At 44.9% G+C, this 24,658-nt stretch overlaps 1 protein-coding gene across 3 annotated transcripts in view; it reads right to left on the reverse strand.

Annotated features, from left to right (window-relative positions):
* LOC111836000 (copine-5-like) overlaps nt 1-24,658 on the reverse strand; it is a 117,719-nt gene that overhangs the window by 80,436 nt on the left and 12,625 nt on the right. For all 3 annotated transcript variants that reach the window (XM_072713277.1, XM_072713278.1, XM_072713276.1), the window contains exons 2-3: nt 13,593-13,633; nt 10,507-10,553 (exon numbers count right to left, since the gene is read on the reverse strand). In XM_072713277.1, coding sequence (XP_072569378.1) covers nt 10,507-10,553; nt 13,593-13,633 — 88 coding nt within the window. The remainder of the gene's footprint in view (nt 1-10,506; nt 10,554-13,592; nt 13,634-24,658) is intronic.

A 24,658-nucleotide genomic window follows, 5' to 3' on the forward strand; every position in this document is an offset into this window, starting at 1 on the left:
AATGGAGTCGAAAGCTGTAGTGACGTCGTGGTACAACATATTACTCATGTGTTTATGGTGATGCTGGTGCAAACAAACCCACTGCACTGCTAGTTGTCTAAAAGTACAGCGCATGTACTTAGAACAGTATGTACTGTACAGTGCATAATAAACATGCTTTGGAGCATGAAATTACGCTACTGGTTAATGTATTTACAGTACTGTACTTTTTATTGTTATTTAGGCTACACCATATAGCCTAGGTGTGCAGTACATCATACCATCTGGGTATGTGTTAGGGTTAGGGTTATGTTCTCACAATGACGAAATTGCCTAACGACACATTTCTCTGAACGTATCCCTGTCATTAAGAAATGCATGACAGTACATGACTAATTGCTACTTCACTTTAGGCACAAGTAGCATCCCCGTTAACAACACAGCATCAGACAGTTCATCATTCTGATCACTGTTCTGTGCCTTTTATGTGCAGTCGGATAACTGCTGAAAAGTCTGGAAGCTTCATAATAGTCACATCTGTTAGGTAACTGCATAATAGATATGCAAAGATAACAGAGAGGCCATTTTTTGAGGTACTGTACTTAATCACATGCCATCTCAAAGAAGCAGGGTGAACTCGGTGTCAGAAAGGGACTCTGGGCTCTCTGTGCTGATTCCCTCCGCCTGCTCCTCATTGCACATATGTACAGTATGCATTCTACTCATTCTGACCCATCACTCCTCGCCTGACCACTGGCACTATTCCTGTCACCGGAACTCCTCACCCTCCTCTTTCTCTGTCTGCCCATCGCACTGCCCCTTTTGCTGTCCTATCCACAGTCATCCTGTCACAGGCGCTCCTCACCCTCCTCTTTCTCTGTCTGCCCATCACACTGCCCCTTTTGCTGTCCTATCCGCAGTCATCCTGTCACCGGCGCTCCTCACCCTCCTCTTTCTCTGTCTGCCCATCGCACTGCCCCTTTTGCTGTGCTATCCGCAGTCATCCTGTCACCGGCGCTCCTCACCCTCCTCTTTCTCTGTCTGCCCATCGCACTGCCCTTTTTGCTGTCCTATCCGCAGTCATCCTGTCACAGGCGCTCCTCACCCTGCTCTTTCTCTGTCTGCCCATCACACTGCCCCTTTTGCTGTCCTATCCACAGTCATCCTGTCACAGGCGCTCCTCACCCTCCTCTTTCTCTGTCTGCCCATCACACTGCCCCTTTTGCTGTCCTATCCACAGTCATCCTGTCACAGGCGCTCCTCACCCTCCTCTTTCTCTGTCTGCCGATCGCACTGCCCCTTTTGCTGTCCGACCCGCAGTCATTCTCAAATTTAAGTTAGCATTAAGCTAGTAAATACTATCAAGTGCAGCGTTTAAGACATTTTCTGTTACTCTGCATATTATGTTATTTTGTTGCATATATATTTTAAAGTGTTTCTGCTAATTGTCTTGTAGTATTGTCCTGTACTTCATGTTTGGCATCAAAACACAACCAATTCTGATATGTTTGTACATATCAAAAATAAAATAATAATAATAATAATAATAATTCATTCTTTCTTGCTCCCTGTGGGAAAATTGTCTTTCTACTCCTCCCCCAACTTGCTCTCTGTAAGTGAAGGCTAGCTGGCCGCAGACGGGCAGCCACCCATAGCAGCACCCAGGGAGATGAGAGTCAAGGGCCTAGCTCAAGGAGCAGCAGATGTGCTGAGGCTGGCTCTCAAACCAGCAACCTTCCAACCACACAGAGACTTAGCCTGCTGGGCCACACACTGCCCCATAAAAGAACCTCAGAGTTCTGAGTTCATATTAGCACTATCAGAGTACAGAAAATTTCACATTAGTGTAAGGCTAGAATACTTTGAACACTTCATGCTAAGGTTTATTAAGTTTTAATAAGCATAAGCACAGATTAGCATGAGAAGCACAGAGGAGTGAACACAGAGCCTTTTGTACAGTGGAGCAGATCTCTGGTAATACTGATATCCCCAGCAGCTGAAGGTGTTCTAATTGATTCCTCTCTGTTTCTTGACAACTTGTACTTTGTCCCAAATTAATTATTCAGTTTCAGAATTAGGTGTAAAGTTGTATTAGTAATGCATGAATCACCAGGTTGCCACGGAGCCACCGGCCTTACTCGCTGGAAGTTACACCCTGGGTGGTTGGCATTTACATCCATCCATCCATCCATCCATCCATCCATCCATCCATGTTCTGTAACTGCTTTTCTTATTTAGGGACACAAGGAGTCCAGAGCCTATCCCAATAGCTACAGGCACAAGGCAGGGAACAACCCATTACAGGGCATTTTAATTAATCTCATCGTGGCACTCAGGAGCCTCAAAAGTATTATATTTAGTACAAAAAAACTAAGTGAATTTCTGAATATTCTAATTTCCCATTTAAATTGGCACAGGACCAATTTACTTACCTGGGTATAAGTTACAAGGAAGCACAAATGGCTCTTTAAAGAAAATTTTCTTACGCTATTGAATCATACAAAACAGTCCTTGACACAATGGTCCCCTCTTTCTGTATCTTTAGTGGGGAGAATTAATTCCGGACGTACTACCTAAATTTTTGTATCTGTTCCAGTCAATACCTACCTTTATTCCTAAATCTTTTTTTGTTTCTTTAGATTCAGATATATCCTCTTATATATGGAGAGGAAGGCATCCCCGTTTGAATAAAGCTCATCTCCAGAAATCTAGGCGTTATGGAGGCCTGGCTTTGCCTAATTTCTGTTATTACTATTGGGCAGCTAATATACACTGTATTGCGTTTTGGTTCTATTCCCAAAACAAAGATAATTGTCCATCCTGGGTGTCATTGGAATTGAATTCAGCTAAAGAATCTTCTGTTTTGGCACTTCTTGGATCCTCACTTCCTTTAGCCCGAAACAAGTCAATTGATAATCCGGTTGTCTGGCATACTGTGAGAGTATGGGCTCAGATGAGAAAACACTTCAATTTAACTGGTTTTTCTCTTTTGAGTCCAATTTTATCAAATCATCTTTTTCAGCCCTCTTTATCCGACCCTGTATTTTATGATTGGCATAGAAAGGGAATTGTGTGTTTTAATGATTTGTTTTTCAACAATAGCTTTGCATCATTTACTCAACTTTCTGATAAATTTGATCTCCCAAATACTCATTTTTTTAGATATCTGTAGATTAGACACTTTCTCAAATCTCTAATTCGGACTTTCCCTGAGTCACCAGTTATGAATGCAGCTGATATGTTTCTTACTTTGCAACCAACGCGCAAAGGGTTAATATCCGTTATTTATGACAAACTGGCTGGTATGAAATGTCCTTCTATTAATAGAATCAAAACTGCTTGGGAACAGGATTTTAACGTGTCATTGAGTGAGGACACTTGGGACTCAATATTTAAGTTGGTTAATTCAATATCTTTATGTGCCCGCCATTGTCTTTTACAGTTTAAAGTTGTGCACAGAGTTCATATGTCCAAAGTCAAACTATCGCGTATTTACCCGAATGTGGATCCCCGCTGTGACAAGTGTGGAAATGAGGATGCTTCGCTTATTCACATGTACTGGTCGTGTCCTAGTCTTGAAGAGTACTGGAGGGGGATATTTCAAACCCTGTCCTTAGTCCTCAAACAGCCTATACACCCCGACCCTTTGATCGCGCTCTTTGGCCTCAGTGATGCTGATACATGTCTGACCCCAGTGAAACGCCGGACACTATCCTTTGCTTCCCTTCTAGCCAGACGTGCAGTCTTACTCAGATGGAAAGGTGCTGCTCCACCCACCCATGCTCAATGGATGAGGGACCTTATCTCCTGTTTAAGCCTCGAAAAGATACGCTACTCGATTAGTAATACCACCAAAGAATGTCAGAAGGTATGGGGGCCCTTCCTGGAGTATTTTTCAAGTCTTCGGTCTCAGACTCCGTCTATTAGTAATACCCAGTAAGGTTCCAGAAACAATATTGTCGTCGTGTTCTTTTTAATTAATCAATCTGGCAAGAGGACGGGGTTATTATGTGGTAAGGTTTTTGGGTTTAGAGTTGCACACCTTGTTATCATTACTGTTTTTTGAATATGTCTAAATTATCATTTTTTTCTATAATACTCTACTGCAATGTTATCTGATTTCTTCATGCAACCCTTTCAGAATTGACTTATTTAGTGAGGTCATATTTAGTGAGGTCTTTTGAAATAACGTGTGTGCTTTTGTTTTGTTGCTGGTGTCTTTCTCATGTTTAAAATCAATAAAAATGTCTTTGAGAAAAAAAAAACCAAGTGCATAAGCAGTGTAAAGGAGGTGTTTGGGGAGGGCTGCCAAGTGTCTGCCTCTGGCCTGGGGACTAAAACATCTCCAAAGCCCCCACCATCTGCCATTTTGTAGGTCAAAAAAAATAAAAATTGCAATAGTGACACACCTGCACTTGATAGTGATCTTCCTTTATCTAATCCCAAGTAATGCCAGATATAAGCAGAAACTTAACAAGGCTGGTAAATGTGATCCATACTCATTGAGGCAGCTTTTTGTAGCTCTGCAGCATTGCAGTGTGGGCGACACTCGCGACCTGAAGCATTATGACATGCAAGAATGTAACTTTGGATTGAACATTGGCAGGAGGGGTTGAGGTCCCCACCCATTCATCATGAAAATCAGATTTTTTGGGGGAGGGATGTATTGGCTGGTTCTGATTATTAGGAGTTACAACCCCCCCATAATTTACATCTTTATATAAGCATGAGGAGTTTAAAATTTATAAAAGTTTAGATGCATATAAGTATTTCCTGGCTGGTCACATACACAGGACCGGTGTATGAGAAATTCCTAGGAAAGATCACCTCCTAATCATATCGAGCGTGATAACACTACAATGTCTAATGACAGACACACTGTACGTAAAACAATTGTGTGTAAATCAGTTTTGATATCGGCCTAGGGCTGGGCGATATGGTAATATATTTTATCATGACGACACAATTCAAGTCATAATTTCTTTATGTTAGTGCTCCGTTTTTACTTAAAATTGCCTTAGAATCGCCCTTAAACAGTTTCAGAACATAAAAAAGTGACAAATTAAATCGACTACAAACTGAAATCTAATTTTAATAAATTATACCTATCAATAATGCAGAGACATGTATTCAGAGGGCTACCAAGTGTCCCGGCTGACCACCACAATGCACTTACTGCATCTTGCTGGGTCTGCTGGAAATCTATGAAACATTAAACCAGGTTTATCACTTCTCTGACGTCACAGGCATATTTAACAAAAATTTGCTCAAAAACTAAATATGTTCCTGCTTCTTTTTCTGTGTTGTAAGGCGCTGCTTTTAGAAAGACCAGCACTAAAAGAGCAAACCAAACCATTTTTTGCATTACAGGGAGGGAAAGTAAAATGATTATTGATCACGTCAAGGAAAATTAAGAAGATAAAAATAATGAGCTTTTAAATGATTCAGAAATACAGTCGTACCTCATAACTCGAACTTAATCTGTTCAGAACTCCGGATCGAATCGTAAAAAGTTTGAGTTCTGATAGAATTTTCCCCATAAGAAATAATGGAAAAACCAATTAATTGGTTCCCGGTGTTCTGTCATAAAATCCTACCTATCGAGACGTGCTATCGAGCCTTTCTGCGCATGTGCAGTTCCACCGTCTTGGGATTAGGGTTAGGTTTTAGGGGTTAGGGTTAAGGTTAGGGTTTTAGGGGGTTTTGGGGGTTAGGGCTATCGATTAGCACTACGGTAGCATTTTTCGACAAGGCAGCATATATTGATAGAACACCGGCCCCAAAAAATTACACCGAAATATGTTTTTTCTAGCATTTAAACACAAAATGAACCAGACAAAAAAAGAAAAGCATATACTGTACTAAACACATCTAAGCACATTTATCAAAACAGTAATTTTTTAACTAAGAAAATAAATGTATCCAAACAATGTGTAAAGTTAAAAAAAAAAAACAAAACAAAAAAAAAAAAAACAATGTGTCCTGCCCAGATCTTCCGCTCCTTCCGTGTGCCACGCCTCCTCATTAGCCCCGTGTGGGATCCCCCCTTTGTCTCCGTTCCGTCTCCACGCAGCACGACAATATTATTAAATGCATTAATGGTTTATTATTAATATTAAAATAATAAGAAATCTTTATTTTTAAATGTATTTTATCATATAATAATTATTACTGTCTCATTGTCTAAATGTATTTTTACTGTCTAAATATATGTATTCAGCTAGTGTAAACATGCTCGGTGCTATCACAGTAAATGCAAGGTTGAGACTGAAGCGTTACCCTTTGTTTCCGCTGAGACGTGTCGTGTGACTCATTTCCCCACGCGTACAAGTTATCTTAGGTCGGCGTTCACAGTTCGACTTAATGTCAGATCGAGTTCTAGGTCATTTTTTTTCGAACTGGTTGGTTCGACTTTTAAGAAATTCAAGTTCTAATGAGTTCAAGAACTGAGGTACCACTGTACTATATAAAGGTTTCACAATTATGTATTTTTGGCAAATTATTCTAGCAGATCATTTAAAGGTTAGTGGGCCCTTTTGGCCCCGCCTTGACCCAGGGCCCGGGGACTCCTGACCCAGTCTCTCGCCCTGTCGGCCACACTGGTTTGAGGTAATTTGAATAGATAATGTAAAATGATCTGACTGGATTTTCCATACATTACACTGCAATTCATGCACAGATGTGAGAGTCAAAGCCCCTAATGGGTACTTAGGGGACCATACAGCATCCCTGCCTGTGGTGGGACACAACACGTCTTCATGATGGGTTCAGGTCTGCACACCAGCAACTGCTAGGGGTGAAACAATGCACCATGCCACAATATTTCCTAATTCAAAAATATGACGATATGCATTGTAGGGGTGTAACACCATAGAATGAAATCATTTATTAATGTTAATGCAAGAGACCGCAATAGACATAATCTCAGTTTTGCTTTGAGATTCTTGCATTTTGTCCTGGAGTCTGCAGAATAAGGGAAAAACTGCAAGAAAAAAATTTAATGGTTGGAGAACAGCTTTTTGCAAATATACATGGCTAAAAGAAATAAAAAAAGGACATAAGACCCCTAAATTTGTCTATCAAAGCAAATTGTGAATAGTCTGTATTGTTACACTGCTAACAGCTGGCAGGCAGTGGTCTTGCATCCCATCTTCTGGATTATCAAGTTGGACTGTTTGTCCACAAAGTGTTGGTCTGTCTCTTCTCAGCAAGGTTGCTGGGGTCACAGCAGCATTTGGTGACAAAGACTCATTAGCCAGATGTTCAACAGTTAATAAAATGGCCCAAATTAAGACAATGATGACTCGCTTTAAGGATGTTATAAAACTGAGTGCACTGGGATCAAAAACTAGATTTTTAGCCATGATAAAAAATTATTTACGTAAAATATGGAAAATGAAGATTCCCAATGTGATGCTATGGCTAACCGAATGCCATTTCAAATGATAGCATTGATGGGATTAGCACTGCACACTGCCACATGCAAATTCACATAAATGCATAAGTGGTATAATAAACGATGTATATCTCATTACCTTGCGGATCAGCTTGTCTCACTTTCCCACTGTGGCAATATATTTTTATTGCACATTAATTTAAAGAAAATGTTCCTTTAAGAGTGCTTTGGCTTGGCCTTGCTTTAGGACTTTAGGATTACATGGCAGGCAATATTCCTGAGTTTATGGACACCTCATGCTGGCTTCTAGCTTTGCCAGTTCAACAGGACATGGTCGTCATGGAGATGATGTCTGAAGACACGATGGTGTTCCCGCCTTCAAGCGGGGGGGGGGGGGGTGGATTTTGGGGTTTGCACTTGTGTTGTGAATTTCACGCTACATTACTTTTTTATTATATGCCATTTTGAATTTCATATTTGCCTGAAAAAAATGGAGAAGTAACCCTTCAGCAGATTCTCACAATTTCATGGCTGCTGCACACTAACCAATTTGGTCTGAAATTCAGTTTTATTGATCTGAGAGCAATGATTGTCCCCGATAATTGGAAATACTTTTTTGGAAAGCTTTCTTAATTGTTTATCCAGTATGTGCTTTCAGCGTATGCAATGAAAACATTTAATTTACTATTAAATACCTGAAACCAAAATAGCAAAGCATTTCACAAAAGGAGGGTAAGGGGCCACAAGGGAATTCAGCTGTGAAAAGATGCCAATCTGATTGCTACCAGAAAATGTTCCAGGACACGATAGAAAGCTCTACTGCTCGTGATGCACCAGAGATTAACCCAGCCTACATATCCACACAAACAGGTGGCAAAGTAATGACAGAAGATGGGGATGCTGGGTGACAGCCACTCTATGACACTGCCCCACACTGACTGACCCTGTAGTACTGCCTCCATATGTAAACAATCGGTTAGCCCCGAAGTGCTCCGGGGCTTGCCTTTGCAGCCACTTAGCACTTAACCTGTACCCAGGGATCACAGCTCCTGCCAGATTAAGGTCATCTGCAGGTCTTCCTCAGCCATGCTGACGACGATTTAATGTTATTAATGGTGTTTTAAAGTTGCTATTATTAGCTTGTTGGATAAATCACTAGGGCAGGGTTCCCCATGGAAAGTCTCCAGTGAAAATTGCAGCAGTAGTAAATTACACAGGTGCTGCTGGTTACGTGCCAAAGCACGGCTCCTGGAAAGCACACAACATAAAACTAGCCAGACCTTCAGAGGTACTCAACTGATAAGGGAATTACAGAGTAAAAGAAAGAAAAAGGCGGCAAATTTGTCAAACTGTGGCCAACAATCTGATTGTGGCGGCCTGCATGATGACCTTTATGCCAATGATTGGTTATAAATTTATGACAGACACACTGTCGACTTAATTCTGGAATTTCATCAACAAGATGATGCTAAACGGGGGGGTTGGGTGGGGGGTGACAGCTTGTCATCTGAATTCATCTGAATATTGAGCTCTGAAGCTTACATGATGAACAGCAACAGACAGCTGTTGGTTATATTGTCCCTGGCTACACCCCTCTGCAGTTGCACCTAAATGTACTCATGAATGTCTGACAAAATCAATACTGACCTGTTTGGTAGTGGATCCAATTATTGTCAAAATGACCTAGAACCACTGCAACTGACAGCTGAAATGAATATGCAGGTCCTCCCCATTATAAATATTTATGAGCAGATTTACAGGGAAACTGGTCACCTGCCAGATAGCATTATGAAGCATGCATTGCTCCCAAGTGCACTTTCTGCAGCCTGTGACTAGTTAAGGAGGGGGCTGTGTGCAGCTCACACCCACTGTGCCTGTGATTAGAAGGTCGCTGGTTGGAGTCCGTCCTCGGCACAACAGTCACGTGTCAGTGGGCCTTTAGCCACCCCCCCGCCCAAGCTCCCTAGGTGCCGCAAGGTGGCTGCCCTTTGCTGTGAATGCTGCATGAAGAGCATCATCCCCATGGGGATTCATGGAATATCTCTTCTATTGTAAGCCACACCGGGTCCGGTTATTATATCAGAGGAGTAAGAAATTAAACAACTAGGGTATATAAAACAACAAATAAAACTGTCCAAATTACCCCTCACCCCTATATATTTGCCTGTAAATAAATGGCATTATGCTGAGTCTGTGTAGCACACTAAGACATCACCCACAACACGCATGCACGCAGTTAGCCAGAGACAGTATCAGAGCAAAAATGAGTGCAAAGTGCACCAGCAACAATCTGTATGCACGCAGTTAGCCATGGACAGTATCAGAGCAAAAATGAGTGCAAAGTGCACCAGAAACAATCCGTATGCACGCAGTTAGCCAGAGACAGTATCAGAGCAAAAATGAGTGCAAAGTGCACCAGCAATAATCCGTATGCACGCAGTTAGCCAGAGAGACAGCATTAGAGCAAAAATGAGTGCAAAGTGCACCAGCAATAATCCGTATGCACGCAGTTAGCCAGAGAGACAGCATTAGAGCAAAAATGAGTGCAAAGTGCACCAGCAATAATCCGTATGCACGCAGTTAGCCAGAGAGACAGCATTAGAGCAAAAATGAGTGCAAAGTGCACCAGCAATAATCCGTATGCACGCAGTTAGCCAGAGAGACAGCATTAGAGCAAAAATGAGTGCAAAGTGCACCAGCAATAATCCCTGATTTTATGTAGGTTTTTCAGATAAGAACAGGACAAATAGTGACTAAAGCACTTTAATTCCCAAAAAGAGGATCAATATGAAAAATGCTGAAATGCAGAGATAAGGTCAACCCACAGGCTCCAATATAACACTGATTCAATAATACTAACCCACAAGCTTGGGAGGAGGTGGCGTTTTAAATCAAAAGAAAAAAAAAAATTCTGTGCAAAAAAATAAAATAAAAAAAGATGTGTGGAGGTGTGGCATAAACTTACATCGCAGTGAAGGCAAAGTATTCAGATTAAAAGGTCGGCACTAAAGATGATTCTCCAAATATACGTTTATGAACCTGTAAGTCCATTCGGTGTCATACTTATTGTGTTTGTGCCGTCCGTGTGGAGGTGTGTGTGTGTGTGTGTGTGTGTGTGCTTATACACTTACCTCTTTCCACTGCTTAGTCTCCGCCTCCTGTGTGTACAGGACACAGACTGGGGACAGCAAGGACAGGTTAGAGCAAGTCAGAAGCATGTCAGGGAAAGATAAGCTCAGCAAGCAAAGTCCACGGACCCATCTGTTAGGAAACACACGGACAATGAATCCCAATAACAACTGCTTTACCACCACAGTTAATGTTCGATTATTAAGTGTTCGATTATACAGTATTAAATCTTATTCAGAAATATAGTGTAAGATATTTATTAGCCTTTCCCCATAAATATAACAGTGATGAAAAACAAAAGGTTTGACTATGTGATTATAGGCAAGTCTCTATTTCGACATGTACTGTCCTCCCGTGGTATCTGCGGGGGACTGTTTCCAGGACCCGCCGTGGATAACAAGATCCGTCTGCCTAAATCCCTTACTTAAAGTGGTGTGGCAGGGTATTTACATATAACTTATGCACATCCTCCCATAGACATCTCCAGATTACTTATAATAACTGGTACAATGTAAATGTGATGAAGATAGTTATATTGTATTGCTTAGGGAATAATGATAAGAAAAAATGTCATGCACACAACACAAGTGCAAACGAACAAGACAAGAGGCAAACAATGCTCTTGGAACAAGTTTTGCTTTTTGGAACTTTTTGGATTTCCGAAGCGCAGCTGTTTGGTCATGGGCAGAGGAACCCGGGGGGTTTAATTTGGATTCATTCATCCACCCCAATAAATAGACCTTTGTATTTAATTAACTGCCCCACCCCCAATATCAAACTGTCTCCTATTCCCTTGGACATGATGAAATCCAAGCAGTCCCATGCCATCTTCCTCCTGGAATTCTCAGCCAGATCATAACATGCCATCTTCCTCCTGGAATTCTCAGCCAGATCATAACATGCCATCTTCCTCCTGGAATTCTTAGCCAGACTGCTGTTTTCATCCTGGAATTCTTAGCCGGACCGTAACATGTCATCTTCCTCCTGGAATTCTTAGCCGGACCAGCTAAGTGCTTGCCTAAGCTCCAATGCCTGACTTTACTTGGAGTCATTGTGCCTGATTCTAAACTTCCCGTGATCCTGCAGCTCATCTGCAGTTAATGTTACAAGCCTGGATAGTTGTCTCTCTGCTGTGCTGAGAATTTGCATTTCTTCATTACCTTTAAATAATGTGTTTTGCCTTTGTAATAGCAATATTCATCTGCACTTAGGAGTGTAATGGGTTCTTGTCTAGTTTGATGCCTAATATCGTAGCAGAAAAATAAAATCAACATCCCCAATAGCTCCTACTTAAGCCACTTATATAAAACTACGGATATCGCAGTTGGTGAGCAAAGTTGTCTTTCTACACTATATCTCTCGGTGAGTGATGCATATTTTATTCATGTCCTTTACTACAAAATAAACAAGTATACTCAAATTTTAGATAATTATTACTCTGCTTTGTGCCGTCTCAATGTGACCCAGCCAAGTACTGGATATGAAAGATGGATGGTTGGATGGATGGATGGATGGATTGATATATTAGTACCAAGCCCTTGGTTCAGATGTATGCCAGCATATTAACTGTGCCCCAGGTGATACGACCAAGAAAGACGAAACACATTGACAAGTAAACAGAGAGAAGAAAGAAAATGAATCTCTCCGGGGATGCATGCGACCTTTGACCTACTGAAGAGGCTCCATGCCCTGGTCTGATTCTGTAGCACCACCCCCTCCTTTACAAAGTGCCATGTTTAAAAAGATACTGCCGGAGAAGGAAACAGCATACAAGCCTCGGGGGCTCTGCCACTGGCAGTGTCTCTGAGCACCGGTGCCATTCGTTTCCGTTCTGCCCAGGCCGTGTGTGTCGGTGTTTGCATCTGTCTGCGTGTGTGTCTGAGTCTGCCTGCCTACTCTGTGTGGCTAGTCTCAGGCTCCACCCCATATTCTCATTCTCCCTTTTTTTCTTAAATAATGTGTTGAATATGTGCGAGTTCCCTTTTGTGGATTGGCCTCCTGTCCAGGTTGCACCCAGGGTTACTCGCTACTCCTCATACAGACCAAGGCCTGCATAAAACTTAATGTAAGTGGTTCCTAAAAAATGACAGAGATGAATGGATTTATTTCAATATAATTCTCTCCATTCATCTTATTCAGCACAGAGCAATGGTGAGACTGGAGTCTTTCACAGGAAGCACAAGGTACAAGGCAGGGGGTTATAAAGTAGCTGTTCAAGATAAATTAGATTAGAAAAAGTTATTCACTAATATCATATTATACTGGAAAATCCAAAAGAAAATAGTAATAGTGGGAAAGTAATTATGAAAACCTGCAAGGAAAATATAAGGAATTGAATGTAACTAACTTAATGGCAATGAAGGTCATACTCATTCTTTGAATTTTTTTATTTATTAATTTTTATTTATTTAAACAGGGACAGTGCAAAATAAAACATAACCTTATACAAAACAAGGAAAGATGCATTGTACCAGGTTTTAGCAAGTATTGCTATTTTCAGCCCATAGTCCCTGAGCAGGTAGATGGAATGTTAAGTTAAATACAGAATAAGATATAAATGGTGAATACAATACAGGTCATAAAATCATACAAACCCATCTAATCACTACAAGTTTCAAAGTTCCTTCAGGACTGTGAAAATTATTTAAAAAATCATAGAAAAGTGAACCCAAAGCCAGAAAGAGAACATGTGTTAGCACGGACCTTTTTTGGCTTAAAAGTGTTGGGATTTACTGAAGAGGTGCGGTGAAAAGTTACTGCTAGTGAGGCATTAATACGGTTAATTCTGGGACTTCACTTTGGGAGCAGAGAATTTAAATGAATCATATGACATGATTTACCAATAGCACAAATATTTGCATGTTCATCCATAGAAACTAACATCTAAGAAAATTCAGCTTGTGTTAGAATACTTGCAAAAATTGTACAATGCGACTATTTAAGTGGATCAACATACGCTGTCATTAATTACACATTCTTGAACTAGAACATACAGGAGCTCCCATTTTATAAGTGTTACCCCAGTCAGAAGAAGGCCCCGGGAGTGCTGCATTTCACAAATGTATAAATGTATCAAAAATTGACTCACGTGGGTCAGATTTGGAGAATGTATCTTTATCTAAAAGATTCCTAAGGGGAGAAAGAAAAGAAAGAAATCAGTTAAGCATCAGCATTAACTGCAACATCACCACAGTATTTCCACAATTTTGAATTTAATATTCTGAAAGGGGCTCTGCAGGTGCTATGCATTATGGGTATCCAAGTTCCTCCCTGGAGTGGACTGAGTGTACTTTCAGTCTGTTCCCAAGATTCCATGTTAAATGAAGGTGCGCAAAGTGGACTATGATCTAACTGGCACACAGATTTCCACGTTGTATGTATTGTGTCATATGGAAATCATAGAAACATCTCCCCCTGCTGTTCGCCTTCACTTTGTTTTGGTGCATTCTTATCACGTCCTTAGTTCTTTCAGTGTCTTTCCGGTTTCAACCCTGTTCATGCCCATTCCACATGGCTTTCCGATCTGTTACGCCACCATCGACCCAGCCCCATCCACTTCCCCCTCTCAAAAACCTTCCATGCCTGGTCGCATCTTCCTCTTATTCCCCATACCCTCTTTGATACTAGGTCCTGTTTCTTTGGGTAACTTTCCAGTTGCCTTCTTTTCAAACGAGCTTCTTGTGTGAGACTCTCCTCCGATCTCTGTCGCCTCACCTCCATATCTCTGCCTCTGTTGGCTTACTTAATTAGAATTGATAATCATCTTCAATAAGAAAAAAATCAATCCCACTCTATTCCTAAAGGGCAAAAAACAAATTCAAATTCACCATGACTCACTAATTATATTCCACAAATTACTTTTACTGTTTGTTTTCATGTTTGGTTCCAAGGACAGGTGTAAAATGAGTAATCATCATAGCTCTGTTTAACAGCGCCAATAGCTAACACTGTCCCGCTGCTGACTTCCCTAATTCACTAGTTAAATTCTGTACTCTAATGCTCAGAAAACATCACTGCCTAATTACAATTATTACATTCCAGGCAAGTGTGGATGGTTCATTAAAAAAAAATCAGAAAGGAAAACATACTCCTCCAGGCTGCTACCAGTAGGAGTGAGCACAGGGTCTCAGAAGGGTGTGTTACGAGGAGTGAGCACAGGGTCTCAGAAGGGCGTGATACGAGGAGTGAGCACAGGGTCTCAGAAGGGCGTGATACGAGGAGTGAGCACAGGGTCTCAGAAGGGCGTGATACGAGGAGTGAGCACAGGGTCTCAGAAGGGCGTGATACGAGGAGTGAGCACAGGGTCTCAGAAGGGCGTGATACGAGAAGTGAGCACAGGGTCTCAGAAGGGTGTGTTACGAGGAGTGAGCACAGGGTCTCAGAAGGGCGTGTTACGAGGAGTGAGCACAGGGTCTCAGAAGGGCGTGATACGAGGATTGAGCACAGGGTCTCAGAAGGGCGTGTTACGAGGAGTGAGCACAGTGTCTCAGAAAGGCGTGTTACGAGGAGTGAGCACAGGGTCTCAGAAGGGCGTGTTAAGAGGAATGAGCAGCACCTTCAAACTAGGAGGACTGTAAGATTGCCAGCATAGGAAATATGGCTCTGTACTGTGGTGCAGGGTGTACTGTGAGGTATTATGGGTACAGTTTGTACTTGGTGTTTCTTCAGATATGCGCCGACACACCTGACAGTGCCATTTGCTCCTAGAAGGTCTGAATGCGTAACAGCAGCAATCAAAAAGAAACAAGATTGTGGGCGAGACGCCAGTATAGTGGCCGCACAACTAAACATGTGACTGATCGGCGGTGGGGACTACTGTTAGCATGCAGGCTATCAAATTGCTAATGTGCAGTTAACATGTCAATGATGGGTGGTGGGGACTGTTAGCATCAGGGTTGCCAACTTTGGTCCGCTGGCTGGCGTGATAGTTTCAATTTAGGACAAGTCTGTGCATGCATTTACATGTATGTAACAGTTTTATTATCTTGTTAACAGTCCATAAGGTTTGCAAACCACCCCAACACTTTTGACGTAGCTAATTTTAGGTTTATAATGGAATTATATAGATGCGCCATAAGATTTCTTGCATGAGCGTGACCGCCCGCCTGACACAGTGAGTATCACACCAGATGCGTGAGAGCTGGCAACCATATAGTATGTTGCCTATTCAATTAGTAATGTACAGTTAGCGTGTGACTAATGAGTGGTGGGGCTGTTAGCATGCAGGCTATCAAACTGCTAATGTACAGTTAGCGTGTGACTAATGAGTGGTGGGGCTGTTAGCATGCAGGCTATCAAACTACTAATGTACAGTTAGCATGTGACTGATGGGTGGTGGGGACTGATAGCATGCAGGCTATCAAACTGCTACAGTTAGCATGTGACTAATGAGTAGTGGGACTGTACAGTTAGCATGTGACTGATGGGTGGTGGGGGCTGTTTGCATGCAGGCTATCAAACTACTAATGTACAGTTAGAATGTGACTGATGGGTGGTGGGCACTGTTAGCATGTAGGCTATCAAACTGCTAATGTACAGTTAGCATGTGACTGATGGGTGGTGGGCACTGTTAGCATGTAGGCTATCAAACTGCTAATATACAGTTAGAATGTGACTGATGGGTGGTGGGGGCTGTTTGCATGCAGGCTATCAAACTACTAATGTACAGTTAGCATGTGAATAATTGGTGGTGGGGGCTATTAGCATGCTGGCTATCAAACTACTAATGTACAGTTAGCATGTGAATAATTGGTGGTGGGGGCTATTAGCATGCTGACTATCGAGCTACAAATGTACAGTTAACGTATGACTGGGCGGCAGAAGTTGGCAAGCTGATGAGCTGGACATGTGGCTAAGGGGCAGTAGTTGGCAGGCTGGCTAAGGAACTGGCTGACTATAGCACAGCAGTTAGTGGAGGAGGTAACAACTGCTGTATGCTTCAGAAAAGTACATAACCTGAAGTAAAATGAAGAAATAAAATAAAGAACCATAACACATACACATTATATATATGGGAATCGATAAAAAAAAAAAAAACTAATCACATGAATTTCTGTGATTAATCGCAATTAATCACAGCTAATATTAATACTTATGTTTATATGTTGAATTACCAAATTAATGTAGCGTTAACACAGAAGACAATGCATCGGTCATTACTCATTACCATAATATACATTTTCTCAAATTTTAAAAATTAGCTTGAAGACAGATTCAAATTATAAAACTGGAGTGTTAAACTATTTTTTGGTAAATCACACACTTTGGTGATGAATGGCATGTACTACATGTACTACATGTACATATACTCACATGTGCTCAACAGGTGGCTCAAAGCTCTGTTTAATCCCAAACAATGTAAAATCTTAAACCTATTGGACAAATGGCTCTAAAAGGAGCCACCTGACAACCACTGAGGTATAAGTCTGTGACTGCGTTATTACTTTAAAATTAATGCAATGGATTAACCAAATAATATTCCCAGCCCAAATATATATATATACATACATACATACATACATACATACATACACATATATACACATACATATACATATACACTCACCTAAAGGATTATTAGGAACACCATACTAATACGGTGTTTGACTCCCTTTCGCCTTCAGAACTGCCTTAATTCTACGTGGCATTGATTCAACAAGGTGCTGAAAGCATTCTTTAGAAATGTTGGCCCATATTGATAGGATAGCATCTTGCAGTTGATGGAGATTTGTGGGATGCACATCCAGGGCACGAAGCTCCTGTTCCACCACATCCCAAAGATGCTCTATTGGGTTGAGATCTGGTGACTGTGGGGGCCATTGTAGTACAGTGAACTCATTGTCATGTTCAAGAAACCAATTTGAAATGATTCGAGCTTTGTGACATGGTGCATTATCCTGCTGGAAGTAGCCATCAGAGGATGGGTACATGGTGGTCATAAAGGGATGGACATGGTCAGAAACAATGCTCAGGTAGGCTGTGGCATTTAAACGATGCCCAATTGGCACTAAGGGGCCTAAAGTGTGCCAAGAAAACATCCCCCACACCACTACACCACCACCAGCAGCCTGCACAGTGGTAACAAGGCATGATGGATCCATGTTCTCATTCTGTTTACGCCAAATTCTGACTCTACCATTTGAATGTCTCAACAGAAATCGAGACTCATCAGACCAGGCAACATTTTTCCAGTCTTCAACTGTCCAATTTTGGTGAGCTCATGCAAATTGTAGCCTCTTTTTCCTATTTGTAGTGGAGATGAGTGGTACCCGGTGGGGTCTTCTGCTGTTGTAGCCCATCCGCCTCAAGGTTGTGCGTGTTGTGGCTTCACAAATGCTTTGCTGCATACCTCGGTTGTAACGAGTGGTTATTTCAGTCAAAGTTGCTCTTCTATCAGCTTGAATCAGTCGGCCCATTCTCCTCTGACCTCTAGCATCAACAAGGCATTTTCGCCCACAGGACTGCCGCATACTGGATGTTTTTCCCTTTGCACACCATTCTTTGTAAACCCTAGAAATGGTTGTGCGTGAAAATCCCAGTAACTGAGCAGATTGTGAAATACTCAGACCGGCCCGTCTGGCACCAACAACCATGCCACGCTCAAAAATTGCTTAAATCACCTTTCTTTCCCATTCTGACATTCAGTTTGGAGTTCAGGAGATTGTCTTGACCAGGACCACACCCCTAAATGCATTGAAGCAACTGCCATGTGATTGGTTGATTAGATAATTGCATTAATGAGAAATTGAACAGGTGTTCCTAATAATCCTTTAGGTGAGTGTGTGTGTGTGAGAGACATACGAACGAAGAGAACTCTAAGTCCAAATTGAGTTCCTTGGGCTCCCGTTTCCTGTCCGTGACACCTTTTTTTTTCTGCGCACCAATTCCGGGTAGTACGACTTCTGGCCGCTACTCCCGCCGCGCAGCAGCGTAGCGTGCATACTCCCAGCATCCTAGTTCTTTGAACTTGCGTATACCCTTAAAATGATGTTGAATAACGACTTACGAACATTTCAAGTTACGAATGGCCGTTCAAACGCATCTCATTCGTAAGTAGAAGAGCATCTGTTCTGCATATTCTTCTCCCCAGCTATAATCCTGTGGGGTCAGGAGGCATTGAGCCCGAATGGGCTATGTTCAGAAACTCCATTGCTGAGACAGAAGTGTGCAGCTGTGGCTGTAAGGTTGTTGGTGCCTGTCACAGAGGCAATCCTCAAACCCAGTGGTGGACACCAGTGGTAAAGGGAGCTATCAGGCTGAAGGAGGAGGCCTTTCGAGCTTGGATAGCTTGTGGGACTCCTGAAGCAGGTACCAGCAGGCTGAGCAGAAATTGGCTTTGGTGGTCTTCATGTTGTTGGGCTGTCTTGGCTGATAAGCCTCTTCAACATTGCATGGGTGTTCGGGGACAGTACCTTTGGATTCGCAGACTTGGGTGGTGGTCCATATTTTTAAGAAAGGGGACAGGATGATGAGGTCCAACTTCAGGGAGATCACACTCTTCAGCCTCCCTGGGAAGGTCTATGCCTGGGTACTGGAGAAAAGGGTCTGTCCATTGGTTAAACCTCGGATCCAGGAGGAACAATGCAGATTCTGTCCTGGCCACAGAACACTAGACCAGCTCTTCACCCTCACAAGGATACTGGAGGGTTCATGGGAGTTCGTTGCCCAACTAGTCTACATGTGTTTTGTGGATTTGAAAAAGGCATGTGATCAAGACCCTTGGGGGGTACTATAGGAGTATGGGGTACAAGGTCCGCTGGTGTGGGCCATCAGATCCCTGTACAAACAAAGCGAGAGTCTGGATCATATTGCCAGCACTAAGTCAGACTCATTCCCAGTGGTTGTTGGACACTGCCAGGGCTGCCTTTTGTCACAGATTCTGTTCATTACTTTTATAGACAGAATTTCGAGGCATAGCCAAGGGGCAGAGGGGGTCCAGTTCAAGGATCTCAGGATCCCAACTTTGCTTTTTGTGGATGACATGGTCCTCCTGGCGTTGACGGTCCTGTTGGCATCCAGTGACCTGCAGCATGGACTGGGCCAGTTTGCAGCTGAGTGTGAGGCAGCTGGGATGAAGATCTACACATCCAAACCTGAGGCCATGGTTTTTGACTGGAAAAAGGTGGATTGTCCTCTCCTGGTGGGGGATGAGTTGCTGCTCCAAGGGGAGGAGTTTAAGTAACTTGGGGTCTTGTTCACGAGTGAAGGAAGAAGGGGGTGGGAGATCGACAGATAGATTGGTGCAGCGTCTGAAGTAATGTGGACGCTTACGATTCTGTTGTTGTAAAGAGGGAGCTGAGCTGGAAGGCAAAGCTTTTGTTTTATCAGTCGATCTACGTTCCTCCCCTCACGCATGGTCATGAGCTCTGGGTAGTAACCGAAAGAATGATATCGTGGATACAAGCAGCAGAAATGAGTTTCCTGCGCGGGGTGTCTGGGCTCAGCCTTAGAGATTGGCTGAGGAGCTTGGACATTCAGGAGGGGCTCAAAGTAAAGCTGCTGCTCCTCTGCATCGAAATGAGCAAGTTCAGGTGGTTCAGGCATCTGTGTAGGATGCCTCTTGGACTGCTCCTTGGGGAGGTGCTTCGGACATGTCCAACCAGGAGGAGGCCCCAGGGCAAACTCAGGACATGCTGGAGAGATCATACCTCTTGGCTGGCCTGGGAATGCCTTGGTATCCCCCAGTGGAGCTGGAGGAAGTGGCTGGTGAGAGGGAGGTCTTGGCATTTCTGCACAGACTGCTGCCGCCACGACCTGACCTCAGAAAAGCGGTGGATAATGGATGGATGGATGGATTGATTGAATGAATTGAAAGTTAACTGTTCTGAACAGAATATCTATATGTCTGAAAAATTTGCTGTAGTCGTACAGAATTGTGCTGGTGTTGAACATTGAGAGAGTTATTCATGAATATTGGAAGAATTGATTGGTGATACATTTTATATCAAAGCAATGCAGAAGTATGCACAGTTTAGATCACATAGCCTACTGATATGATGCATGTGTTCAGTGTTTTGAAAAAGGAGACATGATATTGAGACAAGTCTGAAAACAACTGTAAAAAAACTAAATTTTTACTCCAGGCTTGGATGCTTTGTCATACTTAAAATGTTAATGTAGCTGAACTAGCAGGGCAGGTTTATGTTACAGACCAATGTGTTAAATTGAAGTCTCTAAATTGTTGTGTCGTGGACTGGCATCTGAGCTAAGGGATCACCCACTTTGTGCCCTGCGATGGACTGGCATCTGAGCTAAGGTATCACCCGCTTTGTGCCCTGCGATGGACTGGCATCTGAGCTAAGGTATCACCCGCTTTGTGCCCTGCGATGGACTGGCATCTCAGCTAAGGTATCACCCGCTTTGTGCCCTGCGATGGACTGGCATCTCAGCTAAGGTATCACCCGCTTTGTGCCCTGCGATGGACTGGCATCTCAGCTAAGGTATCACCCGCTATGTGCCCTGCGATGGACTGGCATCTCAGCTAAGGTATCACCCGCTTTGTGCCCTGCGATGGACTGGCATCTCAGCTAAGGTATCACCCGCTTTGTGCCCTGAGATGGACTGGCATCTCAGCTAAGGGATCGCCCGCTTTGTGCCCTGCGATGGACTGGCATCTCAGCTAAGGGATCGCCCGCTTTGTGCCCTGCGATGGACTGGCATCTCAGCTAAGGGATCGCTCGCTTTGTGCCCTGCGATGGACTGGCATCTCAGCTAAGGGATCGCCCGCTTTGTGCCCTGCGATGGACTGGCATCTCAGCTAAGGGATCACCCGCTTTGTGCCCTGCGATGGACTGGCATCTCAGCTAAGGGATCGCCCGCTTTGTGCCCTGCGATGGACTGGCATCTCAGCTAAGGGATCACCCGCTTTGTGCCCTGCGATGGACTGGCATCTCAGCTAAGGGATCACCCGCTTTGTGCCCTGCGATGGACTGGCATCTCAGCTAAGGTGTCCCCCGCTTTGTGCCCTGAGATGGACTGGCATCTCAGCTAAGGGATCACCCGCTTTGTGCCCTGCGATGGACTGGCATCTCAGCTAAGGGATCACCCGCTTTGTGCCCTGCGATGGACTGGCATCTCAGCTAAGGGATCACCCGCTTTGTGCCCTGCGATGGACTGGCATCTGAGCTAAGGTATCACCCGCTTTGTGCCCTGCGATGGACTGGCATCTGAGCTAAGGTATCACCCGCTTTGTGCCCTGCGATGGACTGGCATCTCAGCTAAGGTATCACCCGCTTTGTGCCCTGCGATGGACTGGCATCTCAGCTAAGGGATCGCCCGCTTTGTGCCCTGCGATGGACTGGCATCTCAGCTAAGGGATCGCCCGCTTTGTGCCCTGCGATGGACTGGCATCTCAGCTAAGGTGTCCCCCGCTTTGTGCCCTGAGATGGACTGGCATCTGAGCTAAGGGATCACCCGCTTTGTGCCCTGCGATGGACTGGCATCTGAGCTAAGGTATCACCCGCTTTGTGCCCTGCGATGGACTGGCATCTGAGCTAAGGTATCACCCGCTTTGTGCCCTGCGATGGACTGGCATCTCAGCTAAGGTATCACCCGCTTTGTGCCCTGAGATGGACTGGCATCTCAGCTAAGGGATCGCCCGCTTTGTGCCCTGCGATGGACTGGCATCTCAGCTAAGGGATCGCCCGCTTTGTGCCCTGCGATGGACTGGCATCTCAGCTAAGGGATCGCCCGCTTTGTGCCCTGCGATGGACTGGCATCTCAGCTAAGGGATCGCCCGCTTTGTGCCCTGCGATGGACTGGCATCTCAGCTAAGGGATCGCCCGCTTTGTGCCCTGAGATGGACTGGCATCTCAGCTAAGGGATCGCCCGCTTTGTGCCCTGAGATGGACTGGCATCTCAGCTAAGGGATCGCCCGCTTTGTGCCCTGCGATGGACTGGCATCTCAGCTAAGGGATCGCTCGCTTTGTGCCCTGCGATGGACTGGCATCTCAGCTAAGGTGTCCCCCGCTTTGTGCCCTGAGATGGACTGGCATCTCAGCTAAGGGATCACCCGCTTTGTGCCCTGAGATGGACTGGCATCTCAGCTAAGGGATCACCCGCTTTGTGCCCTGCGATGGACTGGCATCTCAGCTAAGGGATCACCCGCTTTGTGCCCTGCGATGGACTGGCATCTCAGCTAAGGGATCACCCGCTTTGTGCCCTGCGATGGACTGGCATCTCAGCTAAGGGATCACCCGCTTTGTGCCCTGCGATGGACTGGCATCTCAGCTAAGGGATCACCCGCTTTGTGCCCTGCGATGGACTGGCATCTCAGCTAAGGGATCACCCGCTTTGTGCCCTGCGATGGACTGGCATCTCAGCTAAGGGATCACCCGCTTTGTGCCCTGCGATGGACTGGCATCTGAGCTAAGGTATCACCCGCTTTGTGCCCTGCGATGGACTGGCATCTGAGCTAAGGTATCACCCGCTTTGTGCCCTGCGATGGACTGGCATCTCAGCTAAGGTATCACCCGCTTTGTGCCCTGCGATGGACTGGCATCTCAGCTAAGGGATCGCCCGCTTTGTGCCCTGCGATGGACTGGCATCTCAGCTAAGGGATCACCCGCTTTGTGCCCTGCGATGGACTGGCATCTCAGCTAAGGGATCACCCGCTTTGTGCCCTGCGATGGACTGGCATCTCAGCTAAGGGATCACCCGCTTTGTGCCCTGCGATGGACTGGCATCTCAGCTAAGGGATCACCCGCTTTGTGCCCTGCGATGGACTGGCATCTGAGCTAAGGTATCACCCGCTTTGTGCCCTGCGATGGACTGGCATCTGAGCTAAGGTATCACCCGCTTTGTGCCCTGCGATGGACTGGCATCTGAGCTAAGGTATCACCCGCTTTGTGCCCTGCGATGGACTGGCATCTGAGCTAAGGTATCACCCGCTTTGTGCCCTGCGATGGACTGGCATCTCAGCTAAGGGATCGCCCGCTTTGTGCCCTGCGATGGACTGGCATCTCAGCTAAGGGATCGCCCGCTTTGTGCCCTGCGATGGACTGGCATCTCAGCTAAGGTGTCCCCCGCTTTGTGCCCTGAGATGGACTGGCATCTCAGCTAAGGGATCACCCGCTTTGTGCCCTGCAATGGACTGGCATCTGAGCTAAGGTATCACCCGCTTTGTGCCCTGCGATGGACTGGCATCTGAGCTAAGGTATCACCCGCTATGTGCCCTGCGATGGACTGGCATCTGAGCTAAGGTATCACCCGCTTTGTGCCCTGCGATGGACTGGCATCTCAGCTAAGGTATCACCCGCTTTGTGCCCTGCGATGGACTGGCATCTCAGCTAAGGTATCACCCGCTTTGTGCCCTGAGATGGACTGGCATCTCAGCTAAGGGATCGCCCGCTTTGTGCCCTGCGATGGACTGGCATCTCAGCTAAGGGATCGCCCGCTTTGTGCCCTGCGATGGACTGGCATCTCAGCTAAGGGATCGCCCGCTTTGTGCCCTGCGATGGACTGGCATCTCAGCTAAGGGATCGCCCGCTTTGTGCCCTGCGATGGACTGGCATCTCAGCTAAGGGATCGCCCGCTTTGTGCCCTGAGATGGACTGGCATCTCAGCTAAGGGATCGCCCGCTTTGTGCCCTGAGATGGACTAGCATCTCAGCTAAGGGATCGCCCGCTTTGTGCCCTGCGATGGACTGGCATCTCAGCTAAGGGATCGCTCGCTTTGTGCCCTGCGATGGACTGGCATCTCAGCTAAGGTATCACCCGCTTTGTGCCCTGAGATGGACTGGCATCTCAGCTAAGGGATCACCCGCTTTGTGCCCTGCGATGGACTGGCATCTCAGCTAAGGGATCACCCGCTTTGTGCCCTGCGATGGACTGGCATCTCAGCTAAGGGATCACCCGCTTTGTGCCCTGAGATGGACTGGCATCTCAGCTAAGGTATCACCCACTTTGTGCCCTGCGATGGACTGGCATCTCAGCTAAGGGATCACCCGCTTTGTGCCCTGCGATGGACTGGCATCTCAGCTAAGGGATCACCCGCTTTGTGCCCTGACATGGACTGGCATCTCAGCTAAGGGATCACCCGCTTTGTGCCCTGCGATGGACTGGCATCTCAGCTAAGGTATCACCCGCTTTGTGCCCTGAGATGGACTGGCATCTCAGCTAAGGGATCACCCGCTTTGTGCCCTGCGATGGACTGGCA

The sequence above is a fragment of the Paramormyrops kingsleyae genome, chromosome 6 (assembly GCF_048594095.1).
Source record: "Paramormyrops kingsleyae isolate MSU_618 chromosome 6, PKINGS_0.4, whole genome shotgun sequence".
Classification (NCBI taxonomy): domain Eukaryota; kingdom Metazoa; phylum Chordata; class Actinopteri; order Osteoglossiformes; family Mormyridae; genus Paramormyrops; species Paramormyrops kingsleyae.